Source organism: Notothenia coriiceps, unplaced genomic scaffold (assembly GCF_000735185.1).
Source record: "Notothenia coriiceps isolate Sejong01 unplaced genomic scaffold, NC01 NC01_scaffold00037246, whole genome shotgun sequence".
Taxonomy (NCBI): domain Eukaryota; kingdom Metazoa; phylum Chordata; class Actinopteri; order Perciformes; family Nototheniidae; genus Notothenia; species Notothenia coriiceps.
In genome coordinates, this window is record NW_011369947.1 from 8,425,160 (window position 1) to 8,440,886 (window position 15,727).

General features: G+C 40.6%; 1 protein-coding gene across 1 annotated transcript in view; it reads left to right on the forward strand.

Moving 5' to 3' along the window:
- Positions 1–5,362: 5,362 nt before the first annotated feature.
- The window catches only part of LOC104965709 (V-type proton ATPase 116 kDa subunit a isoform 1-like), a 23,567-nt gene continuing 13,202 nt past the window's right edge, over positions 5,363–15,727 (forward strand). Inside the window, exons 1-14 of the mRNA XM_010794715.1 lie at positions 5,363–5,438; positions 6,772–6,934; positions 7,118–7,196; positions 7,329–7,426; positions 7,950–8,078; positions 8,171–8,253; positions 8,624–8,750; positions 8,928–9,010; positions 9,813–9,906; positions 10,771–10,983; positions 11,703–11,853; positions 12,271–12,410; positions 12,522–12,685; positions 13,490–13,580. Coding sequence (XP_010793017.1) covers positions 6,818–6,934; positions 7,118–7,196; positions 7,329–7,426; positions 7,950–8,078; positions 8,171–8,253; positions 8,624–8,750; positions 8,928–9,010; positions 9,813–9,906; positions 10,771–10,983; positions 11,703–11,853; positions 12,271–12,410; positions 12,522–12,685; positions 13,490–13,580 — 1,569 coding nt within the window. The 5' untranslated portion in view covers positions 5,363–5,438; positions 6,772–6,817. The remainder of the gene's footprint in view (positions 5,439–6,771; positions 6,935–7,117; positions 7,197–7,328; positions 7,427–7,949; positions 8,079–8,170; positions 8,254–8,623; positions 8,751–8,927; positions 9,011–9,812; positions 9,907–10,770; positions 10,984–11,702; positions 11,854–12,270; positions 12,411–12,521; positions 12,686–13,489; positions 13,581–15,727) is intronic.

A 15,727-nucleotide genomic window follows, 5' to 3' on the forward strand; every position in this document is an offset into this window, starting at 1 on the left:
TCGATCAGTTTCTTGTAAACTCTAAATAGTCATTGATATTTTGCAATGTTTCGTAAGAAACAATCCTGACAACAACATCGAATCGACAGGTGGTGATTAAGAAAGATTACATTATTTCAAGTAATCTTCAATATGTAATATTCAGATGAAATGCAAAAAAATTCGAAAAATATCAAGCATATTGAAAAATATGGCCTACACTAATATTAAAAAAGTAATCCCTTTTTGTAAAAAGTTAAGATTCCAGTGGCTGTGTAGGATTGATTTTGATTGGTGTGATCCAAACCATTTCCAATAAGTCCAAGAGCATAAAGAGGTATTTACGATTTTAATGATCGTCAACTAACTTCTATTGTTTTTTTACAAAGATCCTACCAAATCTAACATACGCGAGTAAGGCTATCAATGAGAGGTAGTGCGACCCAAGAGCACAACCGTCTAATTTGGCGATCACTGTGAGAACAATATGCTGTGGTATATAAATGCCAGTTCTGGTGAAGAGATATAGTGTTATGCAGAGTCAACACCAATCATAAAGGAACCATACCACAATGTGTTATGTATGTCTGTGTAGCCTTTCTTGCAAGGCAATCATAACTGGCTTTCCCCTTTCAACAGAAAAACATTGAAATTGGAAAATGCTGAAGAGGCCACTTCCTGAAAAAAAACAAAACTCTGCACTCTCCGCAAAGACTTCAAAGGACCGAAAAAATCTCGAAAGTGGTATCGTGTCACCCTGCATAGGGGTACAGTCTTCTGCCTGAACATTCGTTATTTATGCTCTGCCCCTCTTGCAAGTCAGAATCAATAATTAAATAAGGAAACATGGTTTGGTTGCAAGCCAAAATAGCCAAGGCATGAGTAGAGCCATTTCACCCAAGAACTAGGACAACACCTGTAGCCCAGGCAGAGAGTTGTCCTCCAAGACACCAGATCGAGACTACCTTCAGAGAAGATTCCAGACCGAGGCGACCAGACGACCTCTCTTCAAGAAGATTCACAAGAGGAAAGACCTGGCATGCCCACGCATGAGACCTTATTCCCTGATGGTGCGGAAACCAAAGAATGGCCTACCATCCATCTCTGGACGCGGGAACCCGGATGGCGTCCAAGAGCAGAGAGGCAGCGGAGGGGAGAGGTTATTTCTAGTTCTAATTAACTAGATATATGTTGTATATATCACCATGAATATTCAATGTTGAGGTCTACTAGAATATAAAAAGGATGTTTCTATTCATGAATTCATGGCCATTTGAGGGTAAGGTAACACTCATCAATTGGGACAATCTATCATAGAGGAGAGAAAAATGATCCATTGTCCTGTTTTCCCTTTGCACTTCCATTTTTCATATTTTTTGCGTCTTTCAGTAGGTCTTCTAGGATTAGCCTCTGGGGGCAACTCGGACACGTTTCATGCTAAACCATCTGCAGACACTCCATTACTTGAATGGATGTTCCTTAGAGTCACGCGATCTGGCACAACTTCACACTTGGTTGTCGTCTAGGTACTAGCTACATGTGCAAAGGGTTTACGTAACATATTATGCGAGAATTTCCCTGTTTACATCTGGGAGAGAGTGTCAAAACACGACTCTGTATTAGTGTATTGGTGATGGGGAGGGATGTGCGGGCTGAATGACCGTGACAATTTGATTACAATTCAATGCAATAAACCATCACTCCTTGTACATCTATGTTCACGACATCTGCCCCTCGCCCCACTACGTTGATAATAATCTTCCAGTCTACTGTCTCTCACAAGCCTGACCATATCACCTGCATCTAGTTTTTACTGTTGCAAGCTTAACCCTTATGACAAACACCTTATAGCCCATGTTCCCATAGAGGACGAACCGTTGTCTTTCAAACATCGACTAAAAAGCCTCTTGGTCCAAGGACGGTCCAACGCTAGTTTCAGACCCGAACAGTGTCGAATGACAGCGCGCGCTAATAGTACTTCTCCGTGGAGGTGTTGTTTCCGTTGTTTTAGCGATAACACAAGCGAAACAGGCAGTAAGAACTCTCCTCAACATGCATTATAATGAAAAAAAAACAGAACCACTTACACACAGGCTCAGCGCAGCTAAGGTGATAAATCAAACAGGTGTGATTAACTTTGGCAACTTTTGCCCGAAGTAAAACTAATACAGTGTGGCTGATATTGAAAAGAAAAGGTTGATAAACCGCTTTGAGAATGGGCTGCAGAGAGATGGGTTCTGCAGAGAGAATTTCCGCAGCGATCCCAACCTGTCTGTTAATCAGCTGTAGAAGGGAGGAAGAAAATCAGCAGAGCTGTTTGCATGGACGTGTGCGTGTGAGGAAGTCCGGTGGATTGGTCAATTGGAACCAATCAAGCGGGTGCTAACGTAACGGCTCAGCGGACCGTAACGTAAACGCTCCACGTTGGTCAATTTCGTTCCGGGTACGGTTGACATCAATACGACCCGGAAGAAATCAAATGACAAGAACGTATCTCCAACGAGGCGGTTTGGGAGGTATTTTCTGTGTGAGAGTTTTACTACAGGTTGTACTTTGAGGGTTTGTGACTCTGCAGACCGTTTACATGCATAAAAACCTTCATACTGTAACACAGAAGGGGACGGGTAATAACCAGAAAAGCATGACTTTAACATCAATCAAGGCACTGCTGTGGCCAGTCGACAAAACAAAACGTGCAAAACAACCATTCTTTATACATTACATGTCAAATGCAGACCGTATTTATATCAATCATAAAGAAGGCCCAGCAGAAGGATTTACTTTCAATATTTTCTGTGTATCAACCACTTTCTTGGATTAATCACGAGTCTAGCTTTTGAGATTTACCCAGATGCTAAAGTGAGGAGAAAGGTCTAGCTTTGTGTTATTTGATTTTACATGTACAGTACATCCATCTGTGTTACATATGTACATTTACAGAGTCAAATACCTTGTATGTGCACCTTTACACAGTCCATGCACACATACCAGGCAAATAAAGCTGGATATTTCTATTGTTTTATAGCGAGATCTCAGGAGTAGTTGCAGGTCAAACCAACACTAAACAGAGAGGGAATATTGATTTACTGTTCCCATTATCGGATTAACAGCCAGAACTTCACCAAAGTGCATTTACCTCAACAAATAGAGAAACAGAGGGTGGTGAAAACTGCAAAGCACATCAACAGGCAGGGGCGGACTGGGACTAAAAATCAGCCCGGGCATCTCGACCGGCACACTTCGGTACCAGTAGTAAATTGTCAACGAGGGGGGGACCGGGCCACTTCAGTAAAGTCCCGATGGCCAGTCCGCCACTGTCACCAGCTGCCATCCATGAAGGACCTTTACTCCCAGCGGCTCAGGAAGAAATCCCTCAGGATTACAAAAGACCCCCATCACCCCAGCCACAAACCGTTCTGTCTGCTGCCGTCTGGCAGGCGGTACCGCAGCATCAGGACTAAACCCACCAGACTCAGGGACCGTTTCATACCACAGGCCACAAGACTGTTAAACACCTGAACTAAGAACATTCATAACATTCATCTGGTTGTAACTTATACTTATATAGATCAATATTCCAATTACTTGTATATAGACTATTCTGCAAAATTTCTATTATATTCTATTTTATTTTATTTACTTGCACTATTATCTGTTGTATTGTGTTGCACTGTGGGAGGAGCCTGAGTAGTAATATTCATCCCGCTTTCGTCTCATTAGTATGCATAAAAAAGTGACAGGTCACACCTCCCCCCATTATGCAAATGTGCTAAGTCCCGCCTCCCCTTTGATCGAGGTGTGAGATCTCAAGTAAGTGTGATATCCCAAGTAGGTGTGAGATCCGTCGATAGGAGGGGGGTGATGTGTATTCACAGGTGTGAAAAGCCCCCACTGTTGCGCCTTATGGTGTATAATAAATGTAAAAAAAATTGTTTTAAATTAAAACAAATGCTGTTTCAATCACATTAGTATGCATAAAAACTGACAGGTGGGCCTGTGTGTGTGTGTGTGTGTGTGTGTGTGTGTGTGTGTGTGTGTGTGTGTGTGTGTGTGTGTGTGTGTGTGTGTGTGTGTGTGTGTGTGNCCTCCCTCCACTCAGCAAAGCATCTAAAACTAAGGACCCCACTAAGACGACAGTTTGAAAACTAGCTATGGATCTGAGAAAAACCAAGTCTCCCCCCGTGAGTTGCAGCCAGGAACAAACTCCTGGACTACCATCATCACCACCATTCTGGACACCCGAATCTTGCAGTACTACTGCTGCTTATTTTGCTCCTTGGGCCAAGACGTCTCTGTTTATGGACACAGTGAAATCAGTGTTGGTTGATATTGTGGAGAGGGTGATACATCGGTACAGAGAAGAAATATGCAACGGATGCCGAGTCAGTCACCCCGGCCAGAGGCAACACGATTGTCTGAATGACATGCCCGATTTTTTCTTCAGAAACAATTACAACGCGTTAATGAAAAGACTCTGACTAGTTGGATGGAGAAGAAGAAGACTAATAACCTGCGGTTGATTGAAGGCAGGGATTTTTTCTTTTTCGATACATTGACTTTTTCTTTAAAGTAAAATAAATAAACAATATGTTACCTTTAGGTTGTCCTTATATGTATTCCTTCTCATAAAGGCTTTTTTTGATGTATATTGTTACATTCCCTCCTGGACTAGGGGTGCAAAGGGAAGTAACACAAATATAAAATAACCGGGAGAGAGAGAGAAAAGAGAGGAAACTGATTGCTGAAGAAGCCACAAGGTGATGTTTAATAATCAAAAGAAAAAAAGGTCTCACCAGCCAATTTGCAAAGTAAACTAATAACAACTTTTTCCTAAAAGAAAGTGATTAAATTAAACAATACACAAAGGTAAACTGGAGCACATCTCCTGACAATAAACAAAACACAGGTTAAACCAGGCCTCACACAGAGACAGATGCAGCCCAGAGGAGATAGAGATTGCAGCCTTCCTCAGGTCCTTTATGGAGGCCCTGATTGGGGATTGGGAGCACCTGGGGGAAAGGCTGCACCTGCAGGGAGAGAATCAGGGGGAGAGGGGGAGAGAGACACACACAAACACAACACGGCACGTAACAATATATGTGTACAGTGTGAATGAGTCATTGACATGGTCCATCATGGCTGGTAATCATAAATCCCTTACCACTCAATCAAAGTCACGGATTTTAGAATGTGCTTCTGGTTCGGATTTTCAAAATAAAATAACCATGACATTAATTTGACCATCATGATAGATAGAATGGAGCAACATAATGCCCCACGATAGGTGATATTTACTATAGCAAAGGTATGATATGCATTTGAAATGGAACGTTCAAAAAGTAGGATAAATATGTCAGGATTTTATTTTGAAATCTTCCACATTGGGGTGTTTTTCCGGCCGACTGTATCTAGCTTGACGTATCGCCCTGGACCTCAGCATCCAGCTGCATCCTACACAGGTGATTCAATTGATATTTAAACGTCTCTAATGTAAAATAAGGTTATGTTGGCGTTTCAGACTTAGTTTCAGTAGGGGAATTATTAATTATAGTTCGAAAAATTACATATTTTGACGTTTGGGTTGGCACGACGGTGATAATATGTCAGCGCCAACTGCTTTCTTCCTCTTCTTCGTCGTTTTTTCCTCGAGCCTAATGCTCGCAAATGTTATATTTGTACGTTTACACAAATGTGTGTTTGTTAAATTAACCGCCGAGTGGTCCTCGTTCTGAAATGTTAGGCTACTACAGCATCCGAACGTTATTCTTAACCTGTTAAGAACCTAAATCCTATTCTAGCGTTGGGACTATATCGGGTGTGACATGTTCGTGTAGTAGAAAAAACCATAAACGTTATAATATTGGTTATTATATGTTATGAATTGGGTGTTAATTGTGAAAGGAGGGATGAGAGCGGTTGACAGATGCTCTCCGGATGCAGCAGCAGCATCATGATCATGGCGTCCTTCAGTGAAGGGCAGAGCACAACATCATGATGCTGCGACACCACAGAGTCTCTGCATGCTAACTATAGGGCTAACATTAAACTCATATTTTAATAAAAAAGCCCAGCGGTATTTATAGTGAAAATTATTACTTGCAGTTCGGCCATTCTATTCATTTGGCTACGTCATTGCATTGTGTGTGAGCTGTTATTATAACGTTATCCATACTTGGCCTATAAGTGCCATTACCTTTCGTTTTTAGCTTTAGCATCCTCCTGTTTATAGGCTTTCTACTATGAGTTATGCAAAAATACATCAGAATGTTGAATAGTAATAACAATGCTTAAACTGTACTACTTGTGTACTTCATTGACCACCATTTATTATTCAATCTTTGTTAAAAAATCAAAAATTCTAGTTTACAGTTTGCTGAATATCTTTTTGATATTGGTCAAAAGTTGGCCAACACATGACATTTGAAGACGTGACCTTTGCCTCATTGTTTTGGGATATTTTAATAAATAGAGATCGGAGGAATCAGGAAATGTATGATTATACTATTATGAAAATAATCATTAGTTGCAGCCATATGTTTGCCCACTTTGTCCCGTTGTTAATCATGCCTTGATTACTTCGCAAAACAATGTTGTATAGTAAATATAGTTTAACAATATATTACTGTATGAGAAAGTTGTTGTTCTGTACAGTACCAATTTGTATTACTATACGATCAAAAAATTGTTAAAAAAAAGTATTGTTTCTTTGTTTTCTGACTCAACCTTTTTCAAAAATAATATTAAATATATTTTAATAATTTTTCTTTATTTTTACATTACCTCCGACCCCAGGTTCAGTACTTCTTTGTTATAGTGGTGGTGGAGTGAGCTTGTCATCATGGGGGAACTGTTCAGGAGTGAGGAGATGACACTGGCCCAGCTCTTCCTCCAATCAGAGGCAGCCTACTGCTGCGTCAGTGAGCTGGGAGAACTGGGCATGGTCCAGTTCAGAGATGTGAGTATGAATAATCCATGCTATGCCATCTTTCAGCTCCTCTGGAGGCAGAAATGATCTAATTCAATAATGTATAATGACTTAAAAAAATAATTCTGTCATTATAAGTCACTAAGTTTTAGATCCATAACTATTGAGTCATGATATCCTAATTAATATTCCCATATTTTTGTCCACCCATAGCTGAATCCTGATGTCAACGTGTTCCAGCGCAAGTTTGTGAATGAAGTGAGGAGATGTGAGGAGATGGACAGGAAACTGAGTAAGTCATGAGATTGATTCTGAACACTTTTCAAAATTGCAGTTGTGTCAGTGAGGAAAACTAATCTGGAAAAACATAAAGAACATTGTTTTTCATTGGTAAGATATTGAATCATGGATTCTCTCTGAACAGGGTTTGTGGAGAAAGAGATCAAGAAAGCTGCAATCCCAACTGTGGACACTGGAGAGAATCCAGAGGTTCCCTTTCCCAGGGACATGATCGACCTGGAGGTAAGCGGCCGGCCATCTGCAGTCATTATGAGATGCATTAATACATTCATTTAATCAACGTTCAATAGAAGGGATGATAAAAACACACTTCATATGGCTTTGATTTTACCCCAAAAAGCATTTTAAACTGTCACATTCCAAAACAAACACAAAGTCAGCATCGCCTACAATATGAAAAGACACGTTCTCCTCTTGTGGCTCTGTGTTGTAAAGAGTCCTGCTTATATGGCTCTTGTCAGAGGTGTTTTCTACAGAACTGCTGATCCAAATAGCTCTATGGACGGCACTGAACTGCCTCTTATCCTCAGCAACACACACCACAAACATGAATGATATCAGTCTAATGGTTGGACACACAGAGAGAGACTACAGTCATTAAAGCATGATGAAGTGGTTAGTTATTTAAGGTTCATGCATTTACTATATACAGAATAAACAATGTGCAGGATTCCACAGTAATGATGCACATTTGTTAAGAGCACAGTGTTTATGTTGTATTTACGCTGCTCATTGTGACTGGCAGGCCACCTTTGAGAAGCTTGAGAACGAACTGAAGGAAATCAACACCAACCAGGAGGCCCTGAAGAAGAACTTCCTGGAGCTGACAGAGCTCAAACACATCCTCCGCCGAACACAGCAGTTCTTTGATGAGGTTTGCTTCTTCACCTTCTCAGACGTTCACACCACAGCAGATCATTAATGTGCTAAATAAAGTAACTAAGTTCTTCTTCATGTCACTGATAGATGGAGGATCCCAACCTGCTGGAGGAGTCTTCCTCTCTGATGGAGGGCAATGAGGGGGGTCGAGGGGCCCCACTTAGACTTGGGTAAGCATATTAACTGCATCATATTCTCTCATACACATCCACCACTTGTCTTGGCAAATATTGGAATAGTAATATAAACTGATCATAATTACATTTTGTTTTCCGTTTACATCTGTGTCATTTTGCATTATAAAAACAAAACCTCCCATTTTTTATGATATAATTGTGCTTTATGATGTGTTTTTTTTATGTTGCTTATTAAAATACCTGGTAGCTTTACAAAAAGCAATCAGCCACACCTGACCAAGGATGATTTGATTTGGGTAATGAACAGAAACATGGTCCTGCTTAAAAACAAAAGAGTGACTATGTACATTCTGTGGTTTGTTTTCTTTTGTGTTATCTGCTCTGATTTGTTTTGTCTGTTCAGGTTTGTGGCCGGAGTGATCAGCAGGGAGAGGATTCCAACCTTTGAGAGGATGCTGTGGAGGGTATGCCGGGGAAACGTCTTCTTAAGGAAGGCAGAGATTGAGGATCCTCTGGAGGACCCCGCCACGGTCAGCACACTTAACATACATCATAGAGACAAGTAGGAGTACACATTAAGAAGAAAAAGTACAGAGAAGCATACAAAAATCAGTCATATGCATTTCTAACCGTTTTTATTTACTTATACAACAGATCCAATATTTAAGTTGTGGATGTTTTTTTAAAACTTGTTTTCTTTCCAACAGGGAGACCAAGTCGTCAAATCAGTGTTCATTATCTTCTTCCAAGGCGACCAGCTGAAGAACAGGGTGAAGAAGATCTGTGAGGGGTGGGTGTTATGAACTAAGAATCATTCACAATATTATACGAGATAGTATTATATAAAAGTGAAAATGACAATAAAAGTCAAACTCAGAGATAAATGTTGGTACCATAGGTGGAAAAATATGGTTAGGACTGTCATGGCCACGATAACAGTGGGATCCATAAGACTGTTTATCCAGACTAGCAAACAGGTCATCGTAGACCGGAGGAAGTATTGGACAAGCCTGGTCAACATTTTAAACATTGCCAAATGGTCAGCATTTTCTTGGCTCTAACATCTAGTGGCCATTAAAGGAATTTGCTCTCACAGTACTTCTGTGGTTTACACTTGATGTCAGAACAACATCCAGGATTTCTGGGCATTAACAGGCACATTGTACACAGGGTTATCTTGCCCACATTTACAACTTTTCATAACTACATTTATATTCAAAATTCTTCGGAGTTTGAAAGACATTAGTTTTTACCAGGCAGAGAGGGTTAAACAAACATAATAATTGTTATTGTTTATTGGAATCAAGGTTTTGGAGTCATATTCGGGACTCTGGGATTGATATAAACTGCCTCTTCTGCTTCAATGTTGACCATTATTTTGTATTTGTCACTATCAAGTTCCAAACTTGATTGAAATGCAGTGCTAACTCTCCGCAGTACCTTTTTATAAATATAATCTCCCTGCTGTCTGTTGTCTCCACTGCGCAATAATTGCACGTTTCCATGTTTGTTTCATCAAGTAACGTAAAAAAAGGAGCATGGTGGAAGCAGAAGTACAGGGTGTGTATTTAATATGTTGTGTATTTGTACAGGTTCCGTGCCTCTCTCTACCCGTGTCCAGAGACCTCACAGGAAAGGAAGGAGATGCTGGCCGGAGTCAACAGCCGCATCGACGACCTCCAGATGGTACGTTTGTCACAAGAAAGGACCTTTACCACTCATCACTACATTACATACACATTCAATAAACCAATATAAATAAAAATACAGCAAAATGAGGGTCAGTTTATTTAATAATTATTTCAAAGGGTCTTTGCACGCTTTGTTACCCTGCTGCTGACTTAACAACAAGAAATGATTCTGAAACTTTGCACAACAGGATGTCTGTATTCAGGCTCAGTTTTCCTTTAGAACATTTATTTTCAATCAAATAACAAAAGGCTTCATCATGCAGAGGGGGGTTTTCTTGTGCACTAGTTCTCATCTCTGAAAGAGCTTTGTTCTGCCTCAGTGTTGTGGTTTCCTAAAGTGTGCCCTTACTGAGCCTGGAAAAAGCCTGGTTCTGCTTGAGAGGTCTGCTCTAGTCTGAGCCTGTCAATCAAATACAATGTATTCAACTCTACAGAATTAGTGCATTTTACTCAGGTTTACATACAAATATAATGATGTGCATTACAAATGACCTGAGCCAAAGTGAAGTATAGTAAAACCAATCAATTTCTACCATTCGTCAACATTTACAATACAAATACTGCACATTTCAGATTTTAAGCCCTCATTATGTTTGCATGACAAGACGCCATGCAACACCGAGATGAAACCCAACAGAGAGAGAAGAAATAACTTGTAAAAAGAAAAAGGAAATCAATAATAATTAAATAAATGACATACCAAACTAATGATTCCTGTGCCATGGCAACCACTTACATTATTATAACACCTCCAATTAGTTGAATCTTCTACACTATCAAGCCGACACATCCCAATATCCAGTGTTGACTGGACCAGGATCTACACTCTAAAACAAATGGCTCCACCCTGCGTCTGTAGGTGCTGAACCAAACAGAGGACCACCGTCAGCGAGTGCTGCAGGCCGCCTCCAAGACCATGCGGGTGTGGTTCATCAAGGTGAGGAAGATGAAGGCCATCTACCACACGCTCAACCTGTGCAACATTGACGTCACCCAGAAGTGTCTGATTGCTGAGGTGTGGTGTCCCGTCTCGGACCTGGACTCCATCCAGTTCGCTCTCCGCAGAGGGACGGTGAGTTGGTTGTGTATTTATTTATTCATATAAATTCTTCATAATATTGTTTTATGTGTAGTGTAGGGGTCCCATATTTCTCTCTGCATGTCCTGCACACGTCGCATCAATAAAGCCATAAGCTACAATCTTAAATGTATTCAGTTATTATTGCCCATCTTATTCCTTTATTTTATTTTCTCCATGCTCTCTCTGCTTCTTGCTGTTGTGACCTATATTATACTAAGTGCTGCAATCTGGGTCTCAACATTTCGATTGTTCTTCACTTAACCTGTGGCAGGTCGCAGAGCATTTATAGCAGCCACTCATGTCATTGCTCATCAAGGATGACTTTGGGCTTAAGGACTATTTTATTGGGCCCCCCATGGTTCACACCTTTACTGTACTCAGGATTTGCTGTTAGGCTGTTGGAACTAAAGTGATTATGAATACAGGTTAGTTCCCACCCACTCAAATGCAACAGGATCACACCAATACAGTAACAACATCATTAATTGGTACAAAAGCTTGCCCATTGGAGAATAATATTGTGCATAAAAAAAATGTATATTATTTAATTACAAGTGGGAAAGCCAAAACCAACTGAAAACAGGCTACAAGATTTGTTTCTGACATGCATTTAGTGAATTTAGTAAATGTAGGGCATGTCATGAGGTTGTATGGACCCCCCTGTCATATGTTCTTACTGTTACAACATGTACCTGGGCTTTCTTTGATAGGAGAGGAGTGGCTCCACAGTGCCGTCCATTCTCAACAGGATGCAGACCAAGCAAACCCCGCCCACCTTCAACAAGACCAACAAGTTCACGTCAGGCTTCCAGAACATCGTGGACGCCTACGGCATCGGGAACTACCGGGAAATCAATCCAGGTTATACAGAAAATGCAGCCATTTTTTTCTTGTTATTATATCATTTTCTATGGCAAAAGACTAACCAGCGAATTCACAAATAATTTAATGCGCCCAATAAGTAGAACCATGGCAGTGAGAAAAGAAAAAATGAAATGTTCCTAAGGCAAGCTACAGGGCTTTACTGACGAGGTGCAGAGGCATTCCTCAAAACCTCAGGCAAAGAATATGAAGGCGAAAGAGAGACAGCCTTGTTGGAATATAACAGTAATCTCAGAACATCTTGCTTTAATGCTGCATTGATTGAATATTAAGATTGCTATGAACTTTCTTTTAGGTGGAATTAATACCTTTTACCTAGTACAAATCAAATTATACTAATTGATATTTGAGTGAATGACCATTTGAGTGCTTATGTGTGATTGTCGCCTGTCACAGCTCCATACACCATCATCACCTTCCCCTTCCTGTTTGCTGTGATGTTTGGGGACATGGGTCATGGCACACTGATGACCTGTGCTGCCCTCTACCTGGTGATCAGAGAGAGTCGCCTCGTCGCCCAGAAGAGTGACAACGAGGTACGATAACACATAACTTATCCAGTAATGAGTAGCTCAGCAGTTCAAACTTACAGTACACATATTAAACGTAAACATATGAGATTTCTAAGTTGTTGTGTGTCTCTGTAGATATTCAACATGGTGTTTGCTGGTCGCTACATCATCCTGCTGATGGGGCTCTTCTCCATGTACACTGGTATCATTTACAACGACTGCTTCTCCAAGTCACTCAACATGTTTGGCTCTGGATGGAGCGTCAGGCCAATGTTTAGCACTAAAGGAGCCAACTGGACGTAAGTCATAAAATCCCTTCTGCTTATACTGATTCTGTTTGAGAAGAGCACATCCTTCATTTAAATTGTTTTCCGGTTAATCTAGATTCTAGTATGTCTACAACAAATCAAAGAGGAAATCAACAACAATGCATAGCTCTTGTTGGTGTAGCATTTTGGCATGAAAATTGCTCATCAAATGTTAAAGGAATATTTTTAACATTTTGTGAAATACTCATATTCACTTTCTTGCTGATAATGAGATGAGAAGATGGATATCAAATGCAATGTCTGTGTTTTCAGCACAGTGCTGGAGTCAGGACGTAGTTAGCCTAGCTTAGCATAAAGACAAGAAGAGAGGGCAACAGGTAACTTGTTTCTGTCTAATGTGAAGAAATATACCAACTTACGCCATCTAATGCTTACTCATTAACACATTGTATGATACTTGTAACAACAACTTTTGGAACAACAGCTGCAGGGCTTCTTGCTGCTCGGCATGGTTTTGTGTGCCTGTACAGAAACTTTTACTAATGTCTGTGCTCACTGATCTGCCAACTAACCTGTGCTTCAATGATTCCATAGAAAACTGACCTAAATATTCTGATATTTTCATGAAATATAACAAATATTATGTTTTAAACCAGTCCTTCACCCCCCGCTATCTTATAACTTACCATTATATTTATTGATTTTATTTAACTTCTATACTGTTTGTGTTGGTATTCTAAAAGGTGTTGCTGGTTCCTCTAAAGCCACCAGCAAGTAAACAGTCTGCTTTTTGTCAACATTTGTATGTATTCATTTCCTCCTGATCTGTCCTAGGTTTGAGACACTCGATGGAAATCGGGTGCTGCAGTTGGACCCGGCTGTTCCTGGTGTGTTCAACGGGCCTTACCCACTCGGAATTGACCCGGTAAAATCTTTACACTCACTTAAACAACAAAAATAAGTAGCTTGCAGTTTGTTTGCCTTGTTAGAATCACAGTGCAATTGGAGTATTGTGTGTGTATTTAAAGGCTGATACAGTTTCCTCCTCTGTGCCATAGAGCTCCATTGGAGATAAACCTTGAGCCACACTGTTGCTCTGGCTGACAGTTCCTTCATTATCATGCACACACACACACACACACACACACACACACACACACACACACACACACACACACACACACACACACACACACACACACACACACACACACACACACACACACACACACACACACACACACACACACACACACAACCACAACACACACACACACACACACAACACACACACACACACACACACACACACACACACACACACACACACACACTTTCAGCTAGAGACTTCATTCCAACTTTAAAATGATCACAAGACCTTCGACTATTCAAATCTTATTCAGATTTTTTATATACTTTACAGTTTTTGACTTATCAATGTTTAAAGTGGACCTATTATGCTATATTGGAAAAATATATTGTAGGGCCATACCTATACAAAACATGTCTGTGAAGTTTTTTGCTTAAAATACCAAACAGTTCACCCATTGTAGCCATGCCTCATACTGCTCAAACAGTACCCCTCTTTTGTAGCCCTGCTATACCTCGTTCACACCAACACAACTCCGGTTCAAGCTCCGTGCTAGAGCTTTTCAGGTTCAGAACCGGTTCTTCGGTTTAGCTCCGGCTCTTTTCACACCGCCCAGTGTCCGACTGGTAATGCGTCATTGCGTCATCGTTTGCGTCATGACGTAACCGTTTGCGTGCCTGCTTCATAAAGCCAAACCGTGCGGATGAAATCAGTTGCATTCATTTCTTATGGCTCTATCTGCAGCTTTTCCGGAGTCATTTCTGTGGTTTAGTTATATTCTTATATAGAAGTTTACTCGTGTCAATAAAGGTTTTTTTTAAAACACAACTGCTTCCGAGGTCGGTCTTATTTCTTAAGGTGGACTGAACCATGAGTGTGGAGTAACGTTGTATCTTTCATTTAAATGAACTGTAACCTTCACCCAGGTATCTAACAACTGTTCTCAAATGAACACGTGAAGTAAAGTTTAATATTTATAGTTTTATAGATTTATAATTAGTTATAATGAGAGGTGATCAACGTGAATGCTCAGGTTCCACCTTAACACGCAGACACGTTGCTTCACCATGAGCAGAAACCTTTATATATATAGTCTATGGCAGAAACACTGAAACTCTTGTTAAGTTTCTCCATCGTTGTGTACAAACTGGATAAATGCGGGCTTTTTGTTATTGTTCAGGAGTTGATCCTGTCTCTGCCCCCGCCTCGACGTAAGCGTGACGTATGCGGTGCTTTTGCTCTGGCCGGACAATTTATTTTTTTTGCTTTTCAAGCTCCAGCTCCGAACCGGTGTCAGTACCATATGTGTTGGGCCTACCGTATGTGTTCGGGGTCCGTCGCTTACCAATGACGTCACGCATTGTGATTGGCTGGTGATGGTGATCTTCGTTTTTCCCCTTTTTTTTTCTAAATTGAATTTATTGAAAACTCGAATAGCGACGTAAGAGCTTGTGCCTCTTCGGGGGGTGCTAAAACTTAACCATACACGTTATTGTTAACTTTCTCCGTCTTTATATGTAGATATTACTTTTCGCCGTTAATCTCCGTCACGTTGTTTCCAAAGCAACAACAACTTCCTGTCAACAGCGCTACCTCTCCTTCAAAATAAAAGCTTGTCAAGCCAAGCCAAATTACACTTAAGACATATACAACTGCAACGAAATTTCAAAGAACACAAATTGGGTTACATTAACAAATAACTCTAAAACAACAATACTGTGTAGAATAACAAAATGAATGCCGTGAATACACCAAATCGCGTTTGAATGCGGTTTGCTGCGTAATATGCCCCCCCCCCCCCGCGGCCGAATATTCGAAAGTAAATAATGAAGTGATTTTAAATGTTAGCACCTCGAAGAGGCCTCAGCTGCTTTACGTTGGAATCTGGAGTTTTCAATAATTCGAAATGTACGGTGTAAAATGTCCTCTTGGGCTTGCCGTACAGCCAATGCGTGACGTCATTAGTAAAACGACGGACCCAC